The sequence below is a fragment of the Talpa occidentalis genome, unplaced genomic scaffold, assembly GCF_014898055.3.
Source record: "Talpa occidentalis isolate TD23 unplaced genomic scaffold, MPIMG_talOcc4v2.1 talOcc4.7, whole genome shotgun sequence".
NCBI classification, from domain to species: domain Eukaryota; kingdom Metazoa; phylum Chordata; class Mammalia; order Eulipotyphla; family Talpidae; genus Talpa; species Talpa occidentalis.
Window position 1 is genome coordinate 62829729 of NW_023605083.1, and position 27408 is coordinate 62857136.

The 27408-nt window shown below is 36.7% G+C and overlaps 1 protein-coding gene across 4 annotated transcripts in view; it reads right to left on the bottom strand.

Annotated features, from left to right (window-relative positions):
* ECPAS (Ecm29 proteasome adaptor and scaffold) overlaps positions 1 to 27408 on the bottom strand; it is a 92983-nt gene that overhangs the window by 24942 nt on the left and 40633 nt on the right. For all 4 annotated transcript variants that reach the window (XM_037494526.2, XM_037494523.2, XM_037494524.2 and 1 more), the window contains 19 exons: positions 26969 to 27050; positions 24437 to 24556; positions 21998 to 22083; positions 21700 to 21778; positions 19937 to 19986; positions 18837 to 18903; positions 18626 to 18748; positions 16414 to 16517; positions 14084 to 14207; positions 13078 to 13158; positions 11943 to 12168; positions 11389 to 11480; positions 10057 to 10191; positions 8573 to 8735; positions 7434 to 7606; positions 6257 to 6358; positions 3433 to 3556; positions 828 to 973; positions 356 to 410 (listed from right to left, as the gene is read on the bottom strand). In XM_037494526.2, the coding sequence (XP_037350423.1) occupies positions 356 to 410; positions 828 to 973; positions 3433 to 3556; positions 6257 to 6358; positions 7434 to 7606; positions 8573 to 8735; positions 10057 to 10191; positions 11389 to 11480; positions 11943 to 12168; positions 13078 to 13158; positions 14084 to 14207; positions 16414 to 16517; positions 18626 to 18748; positions 18837 to 18903; positions 19937 to 19986; positions 21700 to 21778; positions 21998 to 22083; positions 24437 to 24556; positions 26969 to 27050 (2132 nt within the window). The remainder of the gene's footprint in view (positions 1 to 355; positions 411 to 827; positions 974 to 3432; positions 3557 to 6256; positions 6359 to 7433; positions 7607 to 8572; positions 8736 to 10056; positions 10192 to 11388; positions 11481 to 11942; positions 12169 to 13077; positions 13159 to 14083; positions 14208 to 16413; positions 16518 to 18625; positions 18749 to 18836; positions 18904 to 19936; positions 19987 to 21699; positions 21779 to 21997; positions 22084 to 24436; positions 24557 to 26968; positions 27051 to 27408) is intronic.

A 27408-nucleotide genomic window follows, 5' to 3' on the forward strand; every position in this document is an offset into this window, starting at 1 on the left:
TTAGTATTCAAAACAAAGTTGAAGCTTTTATTTGTTTATAAAACTTTCATCTTTTTTTCTGTGACATGAATTTTTTTTCATTAATGAAGTGCATGGTTGTACATTTTTGTTCACGTTTTGACAGAATAGGTCTGATGACTGCAATTTGAGCCTCCCCATTCTTAATCTACTACTTCTGATTTTATATCTCAGGTGTGGTCACTGCAGTCAGCTCCATCTTTAAATGCAAAGCTGAAGGGATCCAATTAGTAAGAATTCAATTTTCCAGTATCTTTTTTATTAACTCGTATTTTTCACAATTTTAAAGAACAAGTTCAACAAAGTTTAAAAAGCAAATATTTTCCAATAACCTTACCATCGTTTTCTGACAAAACTGAAACAAATGCACTCTGGATTTCTTTAAGATGAGACTGAAAGAAGAAAAAAGGCATTAGAACACTGAGACTCCATCTCTTCGGGAGAGTAAGAATGTTGCTTTCAGGGTGTATGGGTGAAAAGTTTTACACCCCAAGGCAGTCATAAACCCTGCTGTGCTCTCAGCTTCGGAGGCAGCAAACTACCAGAAGGTTGAACAGCTTAGAATTAGGTCTGATGGGTGCAATTTGAGCCTCCCCATCCTTTATCTGCTTCTTCTGACTTTCTATCTTCTAGCTTAGAATCATTTTTTAGCCAATATATACCAGCTACCACCCTTCAACTCTTCATGTACGGTTTTGTTTAAGATCTCTGCCATTGGTTAAGAGCCCTCACCTTCAAATGATTATTTCCTACCACCTTGCAATTATAAATATTTCATAAGTCATTTCCAATAGAGAAGGCTGACTTACCTTCACTTCTTTATGGGTACTAAGCTTCCTCACAAGGGAAAGGAGCCAGATGCAAGCTGCTTGCCTCACATGTGGGTTGGGACTGACGATATGTTTATTTAAAATTACATCCAACACCCAGGGGACCACATCATTTACTTTGGCTCCTTGGGAAAAGCAAAGATAATTAAAATAATTGAATAGTTTCCTGAGAAAATTAAATTTAAATCAACATTTACTCAGTACAAGGATCCTGTAACACTAAAATCTAAACAATTAAGACTTTCAAATAATTTGCTGGAGGAATAACCATTCATTTCAGAAGCCAGCATAAACTGAGTAACTTTCAAAGGTAAATTCTTTACATGAAACTCCTAAACAATTTCTAATTTGAAACTCCTCAAAATTACATCTTCACATACTCAACTGACTTCTGGATTATGTTCATGAGGATATTGGTCCTGCTCACCTCACGAAATGTGAAGAGAGAAGAGCCAGGAAAGCTGTTTTTCCAGTACCCATTCCACCCCGACTCCACATATCTATGCCTCCTACAGCTTCCCACATCTTAGTAAATGTCAACTCCATTCTTCAAGCTGCTCATGTAAAAATCTCTAAAGTCATTCTGACTCCTTACACCTCACACTCAATTCATAACCACAACTCTGCTGCCTGTAGTTCTACTATCTGGGCAACTAGAATTACCACATTAACAAAGCCCTGGTTAGAGTCACACAATATGCTGGGTACTATGCCACGTGCTAGAGATGCTAAGATGGCTAAGACCTGGGCCCTAGCTGACATTTCAAATGCTGTTCCTTCTATTCAGGCAAAATTGGTAGACCAGAACAAAAAATACCCAAAATTTTAAGTCGTTCTCACTTGAGAATGACAAACAGAACCAGTGTGATCAAAATCCAGGTCACAGGCCTCCCTGGTGGCACAAGGGGTTAAGCTTAGCAACATGGAGCTATCGACAGCCACTACAGCATGAGTTTGACTCCAAGCCAGGGAGCTAACCCACATGGCACAGCAGACCTCTCCTGTCTCGCCCGCTGCTCCCTTCAGCAGTGTACTTCGGTCAATCTGCCTGTTCTGTTTCCCACTCTTTCTCTGGTGAATCCTCTCACCCCCACACATGTGGCCTGTACCCTAGCTCTTTTATGCATGAATAAATCAATCTTAAAAAAAAAAAAAAAGCTTCACTATTAAAAAAAAAATATTTGAAAAAGGTGAAATTTGTTAGGAGGAAGGGTACAATTTTTTTTAATCTTGCTTCAAACATGATAAAGAGAAGAAAAAGGCTATTTGCATTTCCTCTTCAGAGAAATTTCTTTTTAGCTCTTCTGCCCATTTTTTGACTGGATTATTTTCTTTGTTTTTGTTGAGTCTCATCAGCTCTTTGTAGATTTTTGTGATCAGTCCTTTATCATTAGTGTTGTGTGCAAAAATGTTCTCCCAGTCGGTGGGGTTTCTCTTTGTTTTTGTTATTGTCTCTTTTGCTGTGCAGAAACTATTTAATTTGATGTAGTCCCAGCTGTTTATCTTTGCCTTCACTATCACTGCTTTGGGTGATGTGTCTGTAAAGATGTCTTTGATGTGCATATCATGTAGTGTTTCGCCTCTATTTCCTTCTATGTATTTTATGGTTTCAGCATATGAAAAAATGTTCAACATCATTGTAATCACGGAAATGCAAATCAAAACTACAATGAGATACCATCTTACACCAGTAAGAATGGCACATATTAAAAAAACTAGCAACAACAAATGTTGGCGAGGATGTGGAGAAAAAGGAACTCTCCTGCACTGCTGGTGGAGTGCAAACTGGTCCAACCACTATGGAGAGCTGTGTGGAGATTTCTGGACCTACTAAACATAGAGCTTCCATATGATCCAGCAATTCCACTCCTAGGTATTTACCCAGAGGACACAGAAACATCAATTCCAAAGAACACCTGCACCCCTATGTTTATAGCAGCACTGTTTACAATAGCTAAGATTTGGAAACAACCCAAATGCCCAAAAATAGATGACTGGATCAAGAAGATGTGGTACATATACACCATGGAATATTACTCAGCATTCAAAAAAATAAACACATGCAATTTGCAGCAACATGGATAGCGCTGGAAGGGATCATGCTCAGCGAAATAAGCCAGAAAGAAAAAGAAAAATACCGGATGGTCTCACTCATAGCAGGAATCTAGAAAACTTAAATAAGGGACCAGGAAAATGAATAACTATAAGAAAGAAAATATCAAAATCAACAAATAACTATGAACAAGAGACACTCTATGGAGGGTGGGGGCGGGGAAAGGAGGGCTTGAGGTAAAAATAAGGGGGTTGTAATTGTATGGGGAATATAAAAATAAAATTTAAATTAAAAAAAAAAAACCTATTATGTACCCAGTGCTACTACTTACTAATTATGTAATGTGAAAAAATATATAATCTCATAAGACTTGCCTCCTCTAAATGTAAAACAGAAATAATAGTACTTCAAGCACCTGGTTATTTCATTGAGATAAAAGAAGATACTGTATGATAAAAAAAAAAAAAAGAGAGAGAGAGAAGAAAAAGGGTTACTTAATGATTATAAACTGATTAGCGGAGTATCTGGTACCAGCAGGAGGAGTGTACTCTTCTTCGGTCACCAGCCAGGCATCCCGGGCAGCCACAGAACACGTTCCTATGGCAGCACTGGTAATAGCTTCGCCAGTAGTGAACTGAAGTTCTATCTGCTTGGCCTACAGGGAAGGAATAAAATCCATGAAACAGAGAGAACACTTCTAAAAAAATATCCATTTCTATAAAAGACAACTTCATATCTTGTTTATAAACATGGCTTTTTATTCTTCTGCCTGGACTGCTACATTCAGCTAACTGGATGGTTCAGAAGTGAGGCAGGGCGAAGGAACTGAGAAAATAAGAATGACTTGGAGATCTTTTCCAATCCCATGTCATATTCCTCACCCTAAACAGAGAACCATGAAGCAATGTTTGTTAATCTTTGGAAGCATGACACCAGTTACCTAGGGGGTAAACGTATGGACTTTGAAACCAAACAGATCTCAGAGCAAATGCTAGCTCTGTATCTCAGCAGCTACACACCCTTATTTAAGCTCTGAGCCTCAACTTCTCCGTTTGTTACATGAGCATATCATCACCTACCTCATTACATTGTAAGGATTAAATGAGGTTAATGGACATAAAGTTTTGAGTGGACAACTAATATGTAGTAACTGTATAACAGATAAGTCATTATCATTTATTAATACCTCCTTTTTGCACTCTAAAATTACATGATAACCTGCAAGTTATTTCCAAATGGCTCAGAAAAAAACAAACAAAAAAACAGAATGATAGCACAAACGTAATAAAATATCAAAATTTGGTAAATCCAAGTAAAAGGGTTACATTATTTTGATAACTGCACTCTTAAGTTTGAAATTATTCTAAAAAAATCAAATGCTAAAAAAAATCCTACATCATATATACTCAATTTTTTTTTTAATTTGATTCAGAAATTTTGACATGCTTCACAAGTACGAATCACTAACTCAACACGGAATTAGACCTATCAGTTCCTTTTGGCATTTTTCTCTGTCTACTGTGGATTGAGGGGAAGAGAACAGAACAAGGAATGGAAGAACATGAGGGCTATAGGGATACTCACCTTTAGGAAAACTACAAAGCATACATACAATAGTTTAGTCATTCCTAAGCTAAATCAGCTATATGTTCTAGCCTCAACTGATGAACTATCAAGCAATACCACATGCTTCCTCCTCTGAGGAAGAAGTTAGGCTTTTGTAGGCTTTTGTAGGCTTTTGTCCTACAGTTTCCCTGGTCAAAAGTGTCTGTTGGCAACCCACGATGAGAAAAGTTATTTCACACAGGGAGTCCTATATTAAAGATTCACTTTATGTTGTTCTTACATGTTTTCTATTATTAATAACAATATGATGATCTTACAAACAAATACAATACTATCTAACTGCAATTATAAATAACATGAATCTAGATACTTCTTTAAACATTTCAGAAATAAAGAGGGGGTTGAAATAAAATTGAAATAAAAGCAGGCACATAAGGATTCATTGTGCGCTTACTATTTTATTTTCATGTGTGTTTGAAATTTTCTATAATAAAATTTAAAAGAAACAAAAAATTCTAGACCTTTGTCCTAGCACACTGTGAAGATACTCTGTTCTCTGATTTCTGCTTTTCATTCTTATCCTTGACTCTCTCCATCACGTTTCTAGCTCTTCATGCATTGCTGTACTTCCAAACTCTTAAAATAGTGGCTTCAATAGCAAGTTAAGAATCCTGACAAATCTTCAGTTAAACAAAACTAGAAAAAAATCCACCTTTCTCACAGGTTTTGAAACAGGAAAAAGATGAAAAAGTAAACCTCATAAGCTTTCCCAAGTGGTATAACGTCAGTACATCCAGGTAGAACCTGATGTGGGTATCAATCATTGTCCAAAAAATTCACCTCAAAAAATACTGAATTCAGAATCCTGACACCTGAATTCAACATGGGTTCCACCACTCAGCTGCCTTAGTCCTCAGTTCCAACTATCTTCTCTCCTCCCTCACATCCTTCAGGTTCCAAGAACAACCTCATCTCCAAAAATCTACACCACGTCTCTAGGACATATAATTCATACAGTTATACCTCCTTCGTGAGTCCACTGCCTTAAATGAAAATGTCTCTTAATTACTCTACCCATCACTGAAGTCCTGCCATTACCAATCACACTGCTAGATGCTTGTTTTGTAATGGTGAGCAAAAGAGACCTTGCCTTCACTGGAGTGGGCAATTAGGAACCAGGATAAATACTATGAAGAAAAAGTGTGGAGATCATGACAGCACAAATACTAAAGAATATAATATGAGGGGTCAGGGAAGGCCTTCTAAGAGGCACAGTAACAACCCTAGAAAGACATGTCTTTCAAAAGCTCAAAGCACAAAGAGGCTGGTATACAAAAATGTTTTGTGACTTTGTTAGTGATAAAACATAGGCTAGGTCAGGGGTCAGGTCAGTTCATGCAAAGACACTTATCACACTGGGCCAGCAGCCATCTGTTTATAGTCACCTTCACCACACTGGGCAGAAGTCTAAGGACAGAAGCTTAAGTTATCACACCGCAGTACAAATGGATCCAGTACCTGCTCACCAAATCCAGCCAAGTGCATAGGTTTCCCCTTCGACCCAAACTGCCCATGCTTTACTTAAAAAATATGAGAAAAGATTATCTCCTATCTAGGTGATTTAGTCAAGGCTATACCTGAAACAGGGATGAGCCCAAAGCTGGCACTCAATAAACATTCAGCAAATAAATCAACAGAAGTTCAATTTAAAATCTCAATAGCATGCAAAATTTCAACCAGCAAATGGCTTTTGTTTGCATGACTAACAATCAGAGAGCAATATAAATACCTCCACAGAATCCATCAGACCTTGCAAGAGCAGCTTCTGGTGAGGAAAATCTCCATCCCCAACTGGAAAATATCCCAGTGTTTGAATTGCTCGTTCTTTCATCTGGAAGAAAAGATTCATTTTTAAAAAACAAGTATGTAAAAGTTTTAACGCAAAACAATGTTTACAAAATGAGATGGCAGAGAAGGGCAATGTGTTTAATGCATTCATGCACAATTTTACAGAATTATGTCTATAATACACTGAAGGTAGATGGTGGATAGCTGAAAAGAAGAAAACTTTTAACTAGGTTTATTATCACTCAAATTTTAACAGTTATAAATGTAAGTTCTGAGCCCAGAGGATCTAGGATCAAATCATAACTCAGCAGCTTTTACAGGTGTGTGACCTGAAGCAGTTTCTTCACCTCTCTATAACTCTATTTCCTCACCTGGAAAACAAAGATCAGAACTATAGATACTTCACTATAGACCTGGAGGATTCAATTAATGTATGTGAAGCACCTAGCATCTGCCTGACACATTTCTGGTATTCAACAATGGTTGGTTAGCAATAGCTAGCAAAAACTACACTGTATGATCTCAGAAAAAGTTGAAGTAGTAGCCAGATCAAGAGTAAGAGTACATGTTTATTAAAATTGCAGTGAGATGAATTTTCTGTTCATTAAATCATTTGTAATTCAGACAAAACGTTTTAAAGTCTATGAAAATTTTATCTAAAACTATAAGATTTTAAATGTTCTTTCCTCCACAGATTACTCACAAGGCTTACTAACGCCTAGACTTCTTAAAAACAACTGGTTGTAGATTAAGATTTGGATTTGGACTGAAATTAAAATGCTATTTAACCCTGTTATTCACCTTTTGCAAGAAAAATCTTAACAGCTGTGGGCCTAAATTGGAGTTATTGGGTCAAATAGTGTATACACAAAAGTGGGACACAAATCCTCCCTAACTCAAAATAAAACAGTCACCTAGATTTTCTTCTTTATCATTCCTTTCCATATTAAATCCTTCCTCCAGCTGCAATGCCATCTATTATCTTTACAACTGTGATTTAGCTCCTCTCCATATTTATGAATCTGCCCAGTGTAGTGAAAGTGACCTGTAAACAGATGGTTGTTGGCCCAGTGTTATAAAAGAATTTCAGAAGGGAAGGAAAAAAGAAAAAGACTTGCCTTATTTGTTTCTTTACTGGACGGTATTCGACTTAGTAAGCTTTCCACAAGATGCAATTTGGTAAAGCCAGACCCCTCATTAGGGATTGGGAGTGGACCATTTCTGCCAATTTCACCCAGAGCTGTACAGGCAGCAATTGCCAAGAGGGGTGATGTACTATCCAAAAACGAGCCTGTGAGCACATTTAGGAAAAAACAGAGAATAATACACTATTACCCCTGTGATCCAAAGCAGCCAGCAATGTACTCAAGACTCTTTTTAAAGATAGCAAAACAAAACCAAAGTCTGTAATACCTTCCAGTTAATAATACACTAACATTTATTCAGTAATATATTTACAATAGCCAAGTTATGGAAACAGCCAAACTGCCCAACAATAGATGAGTGCATTAAGAAGGTGTGGTATATACACACAATGGAATACTATGCAGCTATTAAAAAAAAAAACAAACCTTGCTATTTGCAACAACATGAATGGGACTAGAGGGATTATGCTAAGTTAAATAAGAAGTCAGGAGAAAGACAAATACCAGATGATTTCACTCATATGAGGAATAAAGAGACAAAAACAAACAGACAAAACTAAACCAAAACGAGCCCTAGAAATCTAGCTATAGAACTGAGGCTACCAAAGGGGATGGATAGGGAAGAAAGGGAGAAAAGGATCCAATGAACTGTATTAAGAGGATATGGATGCTTGGGTGGTAGGGGTGGTGTCGCGACACACATCTGAAGAGGTGTGAACCTAAACCTCTGAGTCACACAGTGTTGTAAACTAGTGCAACCTCAACTGGGGTGGGGGGGTGGAGGGAAGAATAAGCAAAGGGGAACAAAAGAATTCCTTAAGTAAGCAATTTATTCAGTAATAAAACACTATAGAAACAGGGAAGAGAGCAGAGTCCTTTTCTTAATGTTTAAATTTTTTTTCATGACAGAATCATCTCTGTTATATAGAAACATTAAAAGGAGTACTTTCGTTGTTATTAAAAATACAGAATTTATTTACTATCAAGTAAGATTTTATGAGAAAGCTTGTACCTTTATAGTGCAATGCTGTGAAAAGAAATTAAAGCATGAAACAAATGTTAACCTTATTCAAGAACTACAACACCCAAGCCAGCATACACATGCCACTCACCTATCGTTTCCGTGGCACTCTGAATGAGCTGCTCTTGCTCAGGCAGGAAATCACCTGTCGTCTCCAGGTCTTGCTGCTCTGTCATTCTCATTTTCTTTTTAGCCAAGTATCTTCCTACTGTGAATCCCAATGCAAGCAAGGATCCATGCTGTATCTCCGGGCTCTGAATGTAACAACACAACAGCATATGTCTGTCTTTCTATCACAGGGTAAGAATGCACTGAAATAACTATGCATTTATTACAGCTGTGCCTCCAATAAAACATAAGGTCAAAGAATGAAGTGGTCATGTGAGATTCCACTGGACTCTAATGAATCAGAAGTGTAAACAAGAGAAACCTTGAGTTTCTAACAGAGAATCCTAATAAGAAGTTAATCTGTGTCTTCTGCAGTACAAGTTCGATCCCAGGCCGGCCAGAGAGACACCCACATGGCGCAGCAGACCTCTCCTGGTTCGCACGCTGCTCCCCTCAGCAGTGTATTTCAGTCAGTCTGCCTGTTCTGTTCCCCGCTCTGTCTCTGGTGAATCCTCTCATACTCCACATCTCTGGCCTGTGCCCCAGCTCTTGTATGCATAAATAAATAAATCTTTAAAAAAATTTTTTTCTGGAAACAAAAACTACAATAATATGTCCATTGTGGCGAGGGGGTGGGGAATGTTGCTGTCTTTTAAATTTTGATAGTCAATGATCTATCTTTGTCTTTGTGGTTTTAATTTTTTTTGTTTAATTATATTTTTGTAGCTTCTGTTTGTTTTTTAATCTTTTTGAAATAATTTTTGGTTATGTATAAAGTAAGGACCTAATACCAGTTTGGGTTTGATGGATATACCGTTCTTGGATTTCTTATTAGATAAATCATATTTCCCATTGATAAAACACCAAAAAAAAAAAAAGTTAATCTGTGTCTTGACTCACTTCAGGATTTGGATTTCCTAACCCCACACCCAGCCAGCCCTGGGTGAGGGGCTTCTCTTGCATACTCCTACAGGACCTACACTTTCTTCTAGCTCACAGTACTTATGTGACTACACTATTGTAATTTTCAAGCAGAGGTCCTCCCTACTGCCAACAAAATACAATAAAGAGATCCCATTTCTAATTGTTAAAATCTCCAAACACAAGGTAGGCAGCAATATTTGAAAGCATGTGGTCCTGACAGTGTGTTTTTGATGGGACAGGCACAATGATAGGTTTCTGATGGGGAAGGAAAAGGAATTGACATTTCTGAGCACAGGTAGTATCCAGGATTCGCACATAGTCTCCCCAATGCAATCCAAGCACTTAAGCCAAGTGCCTATCAGACATAAGGCTTCAAATTTGTTGAGTGAACCCATTAAATCTATATCATTTAATCTTTGCAATCATAAAAACAAGGAATTTCTAAGTTCATTTTTTAAACAAGAACACAAAAACTGAAAATATATTAGATACTTTTGTAAAACTCTCCCACAATAAAGGATGAAGACAAAACTGACAACATACGTGACTGTCTTTTGTAGTCTTTATAAGCTGTTCTATCATGGACTTCAACTCGTTTCCCGACACTGTAGATACCACCACAGAATAAAATAGTGCTGCCAGTTCACGCATCTCCTCCTTACTGCTATTCATGAGACTCTGTATGTGCAAAAAAACAAACACATACATGACATGTAAAAAAAAATTCACTGTTTATCTGAAACTCAAATTTAAGATGTTCATCTGCTAGGGCCTCCCCTGGTGGCGCAGCAGTTGAGCGCTGGGCTGCAAAGCTGCCCACAGCCTCTGCAGCACCAGTTCAATCCCCGGCCACTGGCGAGAGTCACACATGGCAGCGTGCAGACTTCTGCTGCGCCCGCTTCTCCCCTCAGCAGTGTATTTCGTCGGTCTGCCCATTCTATTCCCAGCTCTGTCTCTGGTGAATTCTCTCACCTTCCCGCGCTTCTGACTGTACCCAGTGCTTGTATAAAATAAATCTTTAAAAAAAAAAAAAAAAAGATGTTCATCGCTAAATCTAGCAATCCTTTCTGGTGTGACCAGGGGACAAGAACACTCCTAACATGGCTGGTGGGAATGCAAGCCAGTAATGCTTACAAGGAGGAGGTACACTATCTACAAAAACTGCAAAAGCCCATGTCCTCAATTCCACTACTGGGGAACCTATCTAAAAATTATACTTCTTGATATTCAAAAGGATGGGCTGTTCATTGCAGTAAACTTCAAATACCCTCAATGACCATGAGTAACGATCTAGAATAAACTATCACAATTCAAACAGTGAGGCTGTTACACGAAGAGGCTCTCCTCCCATTGCTCTATGACAACAGTTCCACGGGCTAACATAAGTGAAAAAAGGCACAAATAAAGTGTGAAACGATGCTACCTTTTGTGTAAAAGGAGAAAAATTGAATATGCTTATAAATAAATAAATAATTTATAAATAAATACCACTTATAAATAAGTGATGCCTTATGTATTTGTCAAGTGAGAAAGGAAGGAGAAAACTGAACAATTTGGGTAAGTGAGGGAGAGTAATTAAAAGAAGGTATTTTACATATTTTTCAACTTAAATTATACAAATCTATTACTTCTTTTTAACTTTTAAAAACAAAGAATTTATTATTTTTTACTTTTATGACTTAGCTCAACTCCCACACAGAAGGACAACTGAAATACACTAACCTACAAGCTTCCCATTAAGTGTCTGATGAAAAGAGTTTTCCAAATGACCCAAAGGCAGAAAAGATCATAGGAACACTGGTGGGGAGACAAAAATCATTAAAGCAAAATTCTGAATACAACAAATAAAGGGCAACATGCAGGCAATGGACATACCTTTATCCATTCTGTTTTGTCTACAAATTTGGTAGCCAGCTTTTCTGGATACACTGACACAGCTTCCAACAGGCAGTACATGACTGGCAAACCTCAAAAAGAAAAGAATTCAGAGCCATTTTAATTTCAAGAAAAGTGACAAACATACAGGACCTCTAAGTTCCTTTAAAGTGTAACCTTAATACAGTATGTGATTCAATACAGGAAATTTACAGCTAGGTTATCTATAAAATGATGCCCTATTCTTCTCACCCACCTCCAAAGTACAGTTGTGTTACAGGAAATTTACAGCTAGGTTATCTATAAAATGATGCCCTATTCTTCTCACCCACCTCCAAAGTACAGTTGTGTTACCTATTGTTAGCCTTTCTTTCTGTACAGAGAAATGGTATACAAAGGATGAATCAGATAAGTTTAGAAAAGAAACAAAGACTTAAAGTTCAGTTACAATAGTGGAGAGAGAAAATAATTTTGCTTTTATTTTCAGCTGAGGTTAAAGTTTAGATTTCCACTGAAGCACTTTCATACCTGACCTCAGTCTCACAACCTCCTACCTCCAACACCTGCTAGCAGCTGCTGAAGCAGACCAATATAGATCTGAACGGGATTGGTTTCTCCACTCTTGGAAGAGGACGAGGAGGATGTGGCCTGGCTGCCTGACATTAAAGTCCGGATGTAGCGTCCAATGGCAGGGGAGTGGTCTTGCATATCAGCCAAGCTCTGAGAGGTGGGCACCACACCTGCACTGTGAGCCAGGCACATGCGCAAGTATAGAACGATCTGCAAACAGAAGGGAGAACACGTGGTAAGGGCTAAAGAAACCCAAGTTGGAGGGTATTCTTCAAAGTGACCGTTTCCACTTTTGATCCCCCCCAAGCTTATTTCATTAAGTTAGTGAACAATCCTCACAGAAACTAGAAAAATGATTCAGTATGTTAACTGGAGAAAATTTTACATAACAAGCTTTCATACATCCAGAATTTCTTTCAATAAATTTAAAATGTCTAAAAAATTATAATGAAAACAATTTTTTTTTAAAATGTGTAAGTGTGTGAGGGGGAGGAGAAAGAAGCTAGACAGACACTAGAAAGAAACCTAGGTCAGATGATCTATTTCTTGTGAAATTCCAGTTATAATCTCTCTGACACATGAATTTGAGGAAACAATTCAAATCACCTACAGAACACCCATCATCAAAACCTCTGATGTAAGCTGGTTACTAAGGAGTCCTCTAGAAACAGCATTCCTTGACAATTAAATAGGGCAGACAGCAATTTCACTGTGGGTATTCTTACTCTGAACAAAATTATCTCATTATTTAATTAGTACAAGACAATGATTTAAATAAAACTTCCCTTAGTAAACATAAATTAATCTAACTCTCTAAACTTCAAAACTAGATAAACCAGACATCAATAATAAATTTAAATTTCAAACTTAACTTGCTGTAAAATCCGTCAAAATCAATGCAGAGCACCCAATTTTTTCAGATACTCACTGAGCTACATATATGCACAGAGTATTATGAAATATAATAAACCATTTACAAATATTGTTTTTCTTTAACAAAGTATATGATAGATCAATGCATGGATTTACATAGGACACAAAAAATTCAGACATCTCTTTGAGTGTGAATATCTTTTTAGAACTTTAAGAAAGCAAAATAAAAATCTGTGCCAGTCCTACCTCTCCAAAGGCTGCTGGGTTAAATGGGAGGACGGTGGTTCCAGTCATGTACTTGGCTGGTGTTTTCATTCGATGGGAAGCCTAATAAGTGTAAAACAAATACAGAAACTGACACATGGAGCAGACACCCTTCCTCAACTCAAAAATAACTACTTCTGGCTACATTACAGGTCACTGATTTTCTAGCCAAAACATTTTCCCATTAATCCTTCTAACTGCACATATCCCTCAAACCCTAAGTGACAGATGTAGTAGTTTTCATTCCTTGTGTTTTCACTGGCTTGTTTAAAAAGAATAACCCACTGTAAGCATTTACTGACACTGTCATCCCACGTCACTGCATGCTAGTTATGCCCATTAACCATGGAGGCAGGGGAAAATCTATCTCTGACCATATGTACGTGTGCTGACAGAGAAAAGAATCATAGCCGCTCCATCCCAACCCCAACTCCCTGAAGATTTCTATCTAGCAAGAAGCTAGGGCCTCCAGTAGAGGGGAAGGCACTCCCCCAGAATATTCAAAGAAACACTGATGTAAAAAGTGGGATAAGGACAAGGCTGACTGTCTATTCTCTCTCTGCTCTACCAGCAGAAAGCAGAGTGTGAAAAGAGGAGATTTGCATAGCAGATGAGATGTTCTCTTATGATTTCAGTGTAAAAATCGACTGCTTCCTGAAGCATTCTTAAACTGATGATTCCCTAAAAAATGCTTTTAAAAATAAAAAGATGTATTTCTAAGCAAGTTATACCAAGGGAAAACAGTTTTAAATACAACTAAGATACTAAAGAGTATAGAAAGAATTGTTAAGTAATTCAGATTTGGGCAAGATTACACGGAGAATTCTACTTTTCTCATTTTGTTCCTCTTGTAAATATTAACATTTTTAGAAACTTTAATACTGTTTAAAGTTAAATGATCACACTTTTTAACCTAAAAAAATGTTATGCTTACTGTCATCATTCCATTACATGATTCAAACTAATTTATCTGAAGTTCAATGCTTACCTTTTCTTGGATATAATACACCATCTCTGGGAAAGAAGGCATCTGCTTAGCAACACTTTCTTTTCTGTTTCTACCAGGAAGACACCTTAATACTCGCTGTGCTTCTCCATGAACTTCTTCCCGTCTTTCAGAAAGACAAACATTAATAAAAAAGAAATTTCAACCAATTGGAGAATGATCATTTGAAGAGTTAAGAACAGCAATCTTATCTGATTGCGGAAAAATGCCTTAATTATCAAATAAAGAATCATAAAATACATGGTAAGAAAGAAATTAGTTCTTGGAAATTTTAAGAGATTTGGTAAACCCTATAAATCCATCTTTTGAATTTTACCCAAAGAAAAAAAACAAGATTCATTATATAAATAGCTATGTCTATGCTTTATCCTTATTAGAGGTAAATCATAAACTGAAATATATATTTTAAAAAGTCAATCCCTCTCCTCCAGTGACCCATGCACACTACCTTACGCCCTCTTACACCTTTATGGATTCTGCTCTAATTATGTACAACTAGTAGCTGATAATATGAAATTAATGTGTAAAAATACGAAACCAATTTCAGACTACCTACAGGTAAAGTTTTATCCAAAAACCATATAAAGGTTCTTTTAAGTCTTTATTTTACTTGCCTCTGAATTGTTTCTAGTTTTCTTAACAGAGTAAAATCAAAAAGAAAGACTTTTAATATTTACTCAGAACAGTTTTAACTAAATTGAAGAAAAACTGTTGATTAGTTTTCTTTAATAAAGCTAATTTTCAGCACTTAAGAGACAAGGCTCAGTGGGTCAAGAGCTTTGCCTGGCAGTCCATCTGACTGGCTCAAAAATACAGCTCTAATGTAAACTGCCATCTTGGCCACAGAGTCTGTGATCTCTGCCTGTGGTTAGGAACCTAAGATAGAAAAATGACAAACAGTAGAGCACCAGAATACAGATTAACAATCCAAAGCCACTTTAACCAAATATAAATGCAACTGTATGAGAAGAAAAAGCCAACATTGGGGCCTGGCAATAACCTTTGAAATATAATTAAAATTCCAATAAAAAAGCTCTAGCCAAAAATGCTAAACTCATAAAAACAGGGAGTAGAATGGTATTTCCAAGTAGCAAGGGTGGGTAGGGGAGAGGAGGTGAAGACAGGAGTTGCTGGTCTAAGAATATAAACTTCTAGCTATAAAAATGAAAAGTTTCTAAAGAGCTAATATACAGCATAGTGATTATAGTCAATAATACCACTATAATCTTAAAAGATGCTAAGAAAGTAGTTCCTACATTGCCACCACAAAAAAGAATGGTAATTATGAGTTGATACAAGTGTGAGCTAATACCATGGTTAACACTAATTATTTTGTGATATAAAAATGCGTAAAATCAACACACTGTGTATCTTAAACTTACATAATGTAATATGTCAGTCATATCTCAATAAAGTTAGAAAAAAAGATAGCAAAATTTTAAAAACTTATAAGGAAAAAAAAAAATGGTTTGAAGGGCTTATACTGGACCAATCAGAATAGTGATTGATTTTATTTAAACCATTCCTAAGCACAGATGATGAAGTTTCCTAAGTCTACCACAAAAAAGAAAAAAATATGCAAGAACCTCACATAAAAGATGCAAAAGTTCCAATCACTAGTTGAAGTAATGAAATTGCTATTATGAAATATATTAAAATGCTTCATGGATTTAAAGATAATAGATTTGATAAAAATTTTAATTTTAACATGTACATATACACTTATTTATATATACTCATGGCTTTTAAAGGTATGTCCCAACTTCAGAATCACATGTTTCAGAATATGTATCATACCAAAAAAATGTAGTAATATAATCATTAAAACAAAATTCAATATACACAACTCATTAAAAATCTTAGTATTCTACTAGAAACAAGATAATATTCCATTAACATAGTACTAAAATACATTTGAATCAATAAACATTTCATCTTTTTTTCTCCTTACAGTTTGATTTTGAGATATAATTATATTATGTAACAATCATAATTTGTTCTATCTACACTTGATTAATTCATAAACACTTCTCTATATTATCTATTCACGCATTAATATATACATGTAACCTATGTATATTTTATAAATATAAACACAGTATGTGTTATATAGATACAAACACACACACACACACACACACACACACACACACGACTATGTGTCTATAGCATATCAAGGGTCATACTTTTAACTGTTGAGCAAACTGCTTCTAAATTCCATAAATGAACACTGCAGGCAACCGTAAGTTTTAGTAATGTTCACATAAATTTTATATAAACCCAAATTCAAATTAAGACCTTTTGATACTTACGGATCTCCTGCAGCTAATAAGAGCAAATATCTGGAAGGTATATGATCTGAGGGAAACACCGTGCTGGCAAATTTCACAGCCACCTGTCGAACTTGAACTTCAGGCTATTGACATAAAAATGCAAATACAGAGAGAGACCCTTTTTTTAAAAATTCCAATTACCAACAATTCATTTCAGTCTAGTTAAGTTATATTAGTTGCAACAATCAAAATTTAAGTTGCTAACTCAATAGATATGTATCCAAATAAATAAAATCAAGACAAACTCTTTGTTCAAGATCTTTAATCATATCTTTAAAGCTGTTTAAACAGAGTTATTACTTAAAAAGTACATTTCTGATCTAAGAGGCTCCTCCAAGGAAAGCAAGACCACAAAGATCACCATCAGAGAACCTCTCAGGACGCACTCACCCTCGGCCCAAAAATGGTCCCAAGATTGTGCCAAGGATGTGCGTGTACAGAGACCAAAATGACTTTGACAGTTTCTTGTCATTACCTCTGCTTCCCCACCTCTCAAACTCAGTAACACAAGTGAAATTCAGGTATTTTTCAGGAAACAGAGTTTACCTAGAATCCCTACAACTCTGAAGCAAAATACCTCCAACTGTTTCATATCCACTCTACAGTTAAAACTGACTCCCAAGCAGTCTCAACTACATAAATACATTCAATTAGCTTAAAAGGGTTAACAGTGTACAAAGTTCAACCAGGAAAGGTTTGTTCTCCTGTACTTCCCCCACCCCAACCCAGTCAGTCTTCCAGCTACAACAGAATTGAGATGACAGCAAAAAGAAACATATTCTGTCCCATGGATTCTGGTGTTCTTGATCTTTAAGCACTTCCTGAGATTTAAAGAGCAACAGTGTTAAGGACTGGTCTTTAAGATTTAGCCTGGACCCTGATTGCCTTAAATGCAGTATGAGAAAAGAAACAAATTAGTTTAGCTTGGTAATATTGTTACATGATTTGATTTGCAAGAGTATAACCATACCCACATACATTATAATTAAGAATCTTACTTCTTTGTACTCTTAAGTGTCCAAATGAGCTTCCTAACAGGTCTATTTTTTTTAAAGATTTATTTATTTATTTATACAAGTACTGGGTAGTCAGAAGCACGGGAGGGTGAGAATTCACCAGAGCCAGAGCAGGGAGCAGAACAGGCAGAAGGACCGAAGTACACTGCTGAGGGGAGCAGTGGGTGGCAGGAGAGGTCTGCGCACCATGTGGGACCCTCACCTGGTGGCTGGGGATCAAACTGGTGCTGCAGAGGCTGCAGGCAGCTTCGCAGCCCAGCGCTCAACCACTGTGCCACCGGGGAAGCCCAGGCCTATTCTTTTTTTCTGTGACATATGATCATGAGTTATATACAATGGACACCAAGAGCAGCTGGCAAAGGGAGTCTACAGCAATCTACTTGCCAAAAAGGAATTTTTCTGAGTGTACATAATTATTCTGTGATATTTTCACAGACATCAGATACCTTTCTCAATGTTGTATAATTCCCTCAATATGAATGTATTAAATATGCCAGTCAAATCAGGACACAATATACATTCTTCTCACTAGTATTTTTGACAGCATTCCCTCTTCAATCTCCCTGTCTGACAGCACTCCCTCTTCAATCTCCGTCTTTCCACTAGAAATGGAAGATGACTGACTAAAGAAAATACATAATATATTATTTTATAATGTATAATATATACCAGGTGTACATATGCCTGCATATCTATAGATGTTCAAAATTCTCCTACAAACTCTCATGAAAACCAAATAAAAAGGACTAGAAGGAGGAAAAGTAGGTATGATGGTACTGACTGACTTCCAACATACTTATTTTGATATAAAAAATTTTTAATATATATATAAAATCCCTCTGCTTATCTTCCCTGATGCTACCTTTAAAATCTATGGACTTGAGCGCTCACTATCAGTTAAGATAAAAATCTTCCAACATGGAGGACATGACATTAATAGCAGTTTTCCAACATGGAAGACTTTAAACATAAAGTTTCTGTGACCATCACCAGATTTCTCTCCTAAAATCAGATTTCCATCAGGAAGAACTAAAAATAAATCATAAATCATAAGCCAAACGAAAGTAAGCATTCCTCTTAGTTGTTAAGATAATTAACAAGGTAATTCAAATCTTGTTCTTAAAAATGTAGTATGTACGTGCGCCAGCCACCGTAGTGCACATATCTAGACCTACCTTTATTAAGTACGAAGCCACAAGCGCCTCCATGAGAGTTCGCTGTGCTCCTTCCAAGGTACTATAAGCTCCAACCATCATAGATAGTGCTTCTTGAATAGCAAGTCTCGTCTCGGGCTCTTCCTATAAAGATAGTAAAGATAATGTTTCCCTCCTTTTGGGCATTCAGGAGAGCATCCAAACAGCATAAACTTTCCAGGTATCTCCCTACCTTACATAGGGCTTCAAAAAGCTGCTGCACAAGAGCTATATCCTTAGTGAATAAATGAGGCATTCGACTGTAAGAGAATATAAGACCCTCATTATTATCATAGATTTCCACAAGATGGAAGAAAACAAAACAACATAAATATTCCTGAACTTGCACTTTCATCTCTGAACACAATGTTAGTAGCATCATTAGATTACCTCCCCAATGAACCAAATATTTTAAAGTACATATTTAATTCCTCAACTATCTAAGTAACCTTTGATTAACATACATGCTATCCAGATAGATACTCTTTATAATATTCCATGCATTCAGTTAACATTTCTGATTTTAATATAAAGAAAACAGATAATTAAGACCAAATTGCTATTTAAATTAAAAGCTATTATGATGATGGGCTTTGTTACTTCATGCCAACAGACACGAGACAAGGACTGCTGACAACCCTGCACTACATCACATCTAGGGTAGCTTTCGTCTGAGCCCCAAAGCTCCTTTCCCTGCACAATACAGAAAGCAAGACCTAGCCTACACAGGCCAATACAGTAGGGTGGAAGCGCTGGGGTAGCAGCAACACATGGTGCCACTGAGGTCACTGCACCTCTACCTCCCTACCTAGAAATACAGTGATGGAAGAGGACACCAGGAGGAAGAGGAGGAGGAAATCATACTAAGTGGAAGAGGAAAATCCATCTTTGGAAGCAGAGTCACTCAGAATCATAAAGAATCATATCAGAAAAGAGAATCACTAGGAAAACCTTGATTATTAGAGTTAATAAAGACTCAAAGTAAGTAGCAACAAGAACACTTAAAGACAATCAAATGTCTCCAGGATACAAGAAAGTAACTCATTATGACAAAATCCAGTTCAAAATCTCATTTCAAGACCACCGTTTAATATGGCAACGTAATTTCAAATGTAAATTAAAGTGTCTCACATCATTTTCCTTCTACAAAGAAGTTACTTCTAAACATCTAGGGCCATTAAATACATTTCCTTTCAGAATCACAACTAATTTATTCTCCATCCATTATTAAATACACATCGTTTTTCTTAGTTTACCAACAGGATATCCCTCACTGAAAAAGAGTTTACTCACCTGGAGAGTTTTCCAACAGCTGAATATGCCATTGACAGTAGCTTAGGGTCCTTGAAATTAAGAAAGAAAAAAAAAAGAACAAAAAACAGACAAAAAAAATAGTAAACGGCAAACCTTTTTGCTGCAATTGCATGCATTACTTTACTCCTTGCTACTCTGCCTGAGTACATGATACTAGCACCTGAGCAAAACAAACAAAAATGTCCAAACCCAGAGTTCATCACACTACTAAAGGAAAAACAAAACAAAACTTGAATCCCCAATTCACTTCAAAAGAAAATTGCAGCAGTAACATATAAAAAGATTCTCTTAACTGATCTAAGTTCATGGTATTGTCAATACTATGTAACCTGCAAACACCAGAACTCATCTTCAACATACTCATGAAGCAGCTTAACTCATGAGAAAATTCATCACTGGTCCAACAGACTAGAATCCTCCCTCTCTCACCCAGAAGTACGTTAAGTTTGGGAGTGATTTTCTAAAACTCTGTACTATAATGAATGGCTCCTCATATCTTCCACCATAAAACATTTAAAGCAATCAGTCATCAAGTGAGTTTGTAATCCTCCCACTCAAAATACAGATCCACTTTACATGGTTTTATGAAAACAGAGTCTTGCTGATTACTCAGAACATAGCAACACTTCTATCAGCTGAAGTTCATACATTTAACGGAGGATTCCCCCTTCCACACCTAGATGGATACCTGTTGAAAAAACATGCCGTTGTCATCTGGAGGTAAGAGGATTAGAGCCCTGTGCTCTATCTGGCCTCTCTAATCTATTTTTAAATATAGTTTCTCCCCTAAATGTTCCAAAGCATTTTTTTATTTCTACCTACCACCCAAAGCATCTGACTATGTCATTAAAATAATCAGAAGGTTATTTATAAAACCATGCAAGCACTATTCAATAGGAGAAAGATAGGTCATTCAGGCCTAACACAGCCCCCAGAGCACAGCTGCGTAAGAAGGGACAGTGTTTTACCAATTCATTGTGCTGAACGATGGACATATTTATCTCTCCTAATCTTCATAATAATTCAGTGAAATGGCAACATTGTTTTCTTTTTCTAATAGAGAATGGGGGTCCAAAGAATTTAAGTTACTCACCAAAGAATGAAGCTAGTATTCAAACTCAATTCTAACTCCAAACGGTAAAATCTTGATCACACTACTGCAAACATGCATTCATGTTTAGCTGTAACTTAGGGGGAAAATGCTAACTAGAGTTCTTGAAACCTTTCCTTGCTTAAGCAAAACTTTACCTGCAAGCCTGGAAATGGTGAGAACGATGCAGCAAAGACAAAGAGGATTCAAAAATCTACATTCCAAGGAATCCTCATCCCAATTAGATAAGGAATCAAAAATTTACTGAATGCATGTTTTGACAGAATTTTGAATCAGTAAAATCTCAGTCCCTAATAACTAACAGTTTCTCAATACAAGCAAATCCAAATAGGCCCTTATGAAAATAAACTACAAAACAAATTTTAATTCCATTTTTTACACAGTACCTCCAAATGGATGCTGCTTTGAGTTATGTTAAATTAGCCATAAGACTCCTCAAGAGTATCAGGTTTTTTTTTTCATTTTCAAAAAAAGTAAAAGATGAAGTACTGTCTAAAATTTGCCCCACTTCAACTAAATATGTTAAGAAATGAAGAAAAGCCAGCAAAATTTAACTAAATCAACATGCAGACCAGAAAGGTTTATAACAAAATATTTTAAAATATAAAATATTTATGAAATTAACACTTACTTCTTTATATTCATTGATTAGCTTGGTGAGGCCATTCAAAAGCATTGGACCTAGTGGCTTAATCTTGATTTCTGGGCAGCTTTTAAAAAAATAACATACACAGACAAAGCAAGAAAAGAAAATTGCTATTACTACCTTTTTTGATAATCAGTTAAAATAGAGATAGAGTGAAATACACTTATATAAACAATTAAAATCTAAAAGTTTTAAGATAACAGGATTAATTTTAGGTAAGATATACTAGAATCATTACCATTCCAACAACTTGAAAACTTTACAAGCTGTTCAAAAAACTTACGTTATACAAATGTGATGCACAAATTGCAGAGACAATGTTCTTAATTTTGAATTTGTACTTGTACCGAAAAGTCCATCATATACCACCTATAAGAAAGGAACAATGTCAAGAACACCAATTAACAAGAATATCAATTACTATTTCCAAGTATTAGTCGAGTCAACTATAGACCTTTTGCAGTGCATCTTATTCTTCAAAACGAATGCAGTTCTTTTTAATTGTTTGTTTGTTTGTTTGTTTTAATAGAGGCATGTTTTATTTATTTGTTTGTTTTGTTTATATATGCACTGGGTACAGCCAGAAGCGCGGGAGGGCGAGAACTCATCAGAACCAGAGTGGGGAGCAGAGCAGGCAGAAGGACCGAAGCCCACTGCTGAGGGGAGCAGCGGGAGGCAGGAGAGGTCTGCACACCATGTGGGACCCTCCTCCCGTGGCAGGGGAGCAGCCGGGGATCGAACTGGCGCCGCAGAGGCCGCGGGCAGCTTCGCAACCCAGCGCTCAACCGCTGTGCCACTGGGGAGGCCCTAATGCAGTTCTTTTTAGTACAAACATTTTAGCCTACTGACTTAGGAAGTCAATCAGCAGCTCCACTCAGCAGTCTGTAGAGTAACAAACACAACAGTTGGTCCTACCAGTCTACAGAACTGGCAGGTATGCCACCGGGGAGTAACTAAGATTCTACGCTGCTGTGCACCACCACTCAGCACTCTCTACTGCAAAGGGGACACTAGCAGATGAGATCATAGGGGGGAAATAGGTTTCTTAATTACATGTATCCATTCAGAAGATACTATAATAAAAGCGTCTCAGAAAAATATCAAAATGAAAGCATTCTACAAATCTGTACTTGGGGGACAAGTGCTCCACCTGTTGTGTAGTTAGGGCTAGAGGCAAAGAGATCATGAAGATAATGGGTTCTTTGCAGCATCCAGAGACTGCATTGATTAAATATCAAAAAAATCTAAACTCTTCAAATTCCCTTTTTTTAATGGGATAGTCTATGTTTAAAAAAAAAAAAAATCCAACATCTTTTTTTGCATTCTTCAGGTAGACAGCCAAAAGTGGAACTGCTAGGTCGTGTGGAAGGATCCATTTTTAACCTTCTGAGAAACCTCCACAGTTTTCCATAGAAGCCGGACAAATCTACATTCCCACCAACAGGGTAAGAGGGTTCCTTTTTCTCTACACCTTCACCAACACTTGTTGTTTCTGGTCTTTACGATTTAAGCCATTCTCACACGTGTGGGGTGGTATCTCTTCTTGGTTTCAACTTGCGTTTCCCTGACAGCAAGCGATAAGCATTTTTTGGTGCCTGCTGGCCATTTGTATGTCTTCTTCGTAAAAGTGTCTATTTAGCTCTTTTCCCCACTTTAATTATTTGTTTTCTGGAAAAGACTTTTTCTTAAATTAATCTGACAATGCTGTAATATATGGAATAATGTGCTACGACAAAAGGATTAAATCAGAATGCTACTGTTTTAAAGGAAAAATAAAATTCATGGAAAACATGTGAAGAACTGCTGGGTGCTTTCTTATGTTGAAAATCAAGGTGAGGTAGCCCATGTCTACTTAAAGGCTGAGGTATCAGGAAAGAAGCAGCTCATCTGCACCATACCTTCAGGAATTCTGTGATTGACAAACACAGAATACTGTGATTCTCATAGTAGTGAGAATATAAGAAAAGGATGACAGACAATGAGTTTGTCTTTGAATGCTCAGTTTTAGCTGAACTTACTTCTAAAACATAAACAACTACATCTAATGTGTACACAATAAAAAGTCTATGACTATTTTCTCACAAAATTCTAGCCACTCATTATGCAATGCAATGTTACTTCAAATTTTCTGAACCAGAATTATCAAGGTATTATCTGAGAAACAGAGCTTGGAAGTGAAACTGAAGAAGCTGTGCAATAATTCTAACTTCATGAAGACAGAATACTTGAAATTAATGAACCGTTAGAGTGCCAGATAATTGGGAGTGAAAGTTTACATCTAGAAGGAGGAAGCAGCCACATAAACAAACAAGACTTAACACAGAGAGATGCTAAGACAGCAGCCTGTGTCCACCATACAGTGAACACAAAATACTTAAAGTGCAACTATCTTTTGTTGAAGCATAAGGTAGAGAGCAAGAGCACTTCTACTCAAGTGATTCAAGCTTCTGGTGGTACCATTTGTGAAGAAAAACTAATTTTAGATGATCACCACACAGTATGTGTGAATAGTAACCACATACATAACATTTATTATATAGAGAGCTTCACAAATCACTTCTGCAGCTGAACTTGAGATTCAGAAAAAAAAGGTGGAATCTCCTTAATATGTTTAGAGATGTCAACCTATCTCCTCAATACCCATTAACACAGTTCTTTCTCTAACAAAAAAGAGAATACAAAAGTTACAAAAAGGCCATTTTTCTCTGGAAAGAACAGTTACCTGAATGTTAGCCGGAAACGTTTCCGCAGCCTGCCTAGAACGAAGGAGATGAGGAACGATCTTTAACTTGACCCGTGTACTGACTGGGTCCCTTTTCAGCTCTGGCTTCAGAACTGCTCCCTGTAGGAAATATTTGATTATGACTCAGAATTTCAAAATTGTTTTGAACTGAAAAAAATCATGAGAAATATCTAAATCAGTTGTCTCTCAAACTTTTGTCTCAAGCTCCCTCACCCTTAAAAAAAAAAGTTTTTGTTTATATTGGGATACCTTATCAATAGTTACTATATTAGAAATTAAAACAGAAATTCTTATTTACTCACTTAAAGATGTTAATAAACCCACTACATATTTTCAAAAACATACTTGTCAGAAAAATAACTGTATTTTCCAAAAGAAAAAACTATGCTGACAATGGTATTGGTCTACATTTTCTGTAAATCTCTTCAATATCCCCCTTAGTAGAAGAAACCCAGATTTTTTTTTTTAAGATTTATTTATTTTTATACAAGAGCTGGGGTACAGGCCATAGGTGAGGGAGGGTGAGAGGACTGACCAGAAACACAGCAGGGAGCAGAACAGGCAGACGACCAAAATACACTGCTGAGGGAAGCAGTGGGCAAGGAGGTCTGTGCACCATGTGGGATTCTTGCCAGCAGGAGGGGATCGAACCCTCACTGCAGAGGCGGCGGACAGCTTCACAGCACTGTGCTCAACCTGCTGCGCCACCGGGAAGGCCCAAAACCCAGATTCTTGAATCTTCTTGTGCACTCAGTATGTTTAGAAATATGCGCGGGGGGGAAAAAACAGCTTTAAACAGATATGTGGTTGGAAAAGCAAGGATGACTTTAGCCTTTCCAGGTAACTGTGGATATTCTTTGATTCTACATAAAAACTTGATAAATAGTTGCTTACAGGTTAGTTGCCATTTGGATTTGAAACTCTGCATCAATGAACCTTTTGCATATGCTGTTATGTTAAATACCACTGGTCTATCTTGCACACTGAACAGCCCCCCTATCTTTATATGGTTCTGGGACACCACTGGCCATTTCGAAAATACTGATTCACTGAGTTAAGCAAATGTTTCAGTATGAAACATTCAAAATTTAAAAATCATGTTAATAATGTCACCACTGATCCAATCAGTAGTCTAATTTTTGAGAAATTGTCAAGTTCATTATGATGAATACAGGCTTCCAAAATTTTATTTTTTGCTTTTTAAAAGCTCAACTTTTATCATTGCCTATAAATCATGTTCGTTGTCAATCTGAAGTCTCATTTTTTCATTTTAGAGACAGTATCTGCCAAATATTAATCTCCATAAGCATAATTTGCCTGTTTAGTCTTCAGGCAAAATAATTTTTACTGCTTCATAAGCTGAGCTTTATTCTCTCTTGATTCATTTTCTTGTTTAAACCATGAGTACTAACAGCGAAGAACAGAACACTACTTAGCAGTATGCAAAGACACTTGGATTGGCGCTGTGACCCTAGCTAGCACTTATACTAACACTGCTTCTGCACCATCAGAGCAACTATCAGCACAGTTTGAAAAAAAAAAAGTCTTGCCTGAATGGACCCTGAAAAGTCTGTGTCCTGACAAAGGTTCATAGACCACACTCTTGCCTCACTGGTGGCCCAGGGGTTAAGTGTCAGCACCAGACTCTTAAACCACTCATATAATCCAACCTCTTTATTGTCTACATGAAGAACACCAGGCCCAGAGGAGTTCATTAGAGAGATTAGTGAAATCCCTTCTCCCAATACATGGACGTACAACCATTCAGGACTAGAATCCAGAGGGGTCCCAATTTCTAATTCATTGTTCTTTCTATTATATCACACTCAGTTAATCAAATTGGAGCTAATAAAAAATTTTAAACTACTTATAGTTTAAAAAGCAACAATCTTCTATTTCTGGGTTTGGGGTCAGAATACTTTTAAACACAGTAAACTGAGCAGAGCGTGGATTAAGCAAATGCCCTACCTTAAGGCTCAGAAGCGTCTAGATTCAGAGTTCAGAAGTCAACAAAATACAGTCCACAGGCCAAATAGGGCCACCATCTGTCTTGGGAAGGCCTCTGAGCTACATTTTAAATGTGTTTTTACATTTTAAAATGATTTTTTTGACTCAAAAGAACAGTGTTTCTTAACATAAAAACTGTAGAAAATTCAAATTTCATTATCCACACAGTTTTACTAACACACTGCCACGCTCACTCAGTAACGTGTTGCCCAGGCTGCTTCATAGTATCACAGAGTCATGTAGTTGAATTCAGAATCTACAGTCTATAAAATCTAAAATATTTGCAGAAAAAATTTACTGATCCTAAATCTAGACAATGTATCATCACGGTTTAATTATTTGAATTGAAAACACAACTCAAACTATTTTTAAATCAACTTAAAATTAGTATTTTCTATAGCACAGAGTTGATTTAAATAACTATGAGAAAATGTTCAACTATACAGAGCTCATGTCAACAAAACATTTTTTATGATAACGAGAGAATAAACTAAAACAACCTACCTCTTTTGTCTTCAGTGGGATATCGCCAAGGTATACTTTGTACATCTTATTAATGATGGCAGGATTATTCCAGTCAATCAAGCTGCAGAAGGTTTCAACATAGCTTGTTAATTTTTTTTACTCCCACTTCTATGATTTCAAGAAATCAAAGTCACAATATTTGTTTCCAACGGCAAGTGTTAAAACACAAACTTGAAATGTACAATTGACATTACAGAAAAGAAGAAAATAAGCTACCAAAAGTTTATTTTAAAACAGAAAAAAAAAAGTTGCTTATTCCTCCTTGAATCAACAGATCAGTGTATCCAAGGGCCCAATTTGGTACCAAAGGAAAAAAGTAGACTCTCTCAGGGCCACTCTCAGGGTCAATGTCACGAAATAGTCAAAGAGAGCTGCACTATAATACAGACACTAGTTCTAAGAGTATAGAGGTATGATTC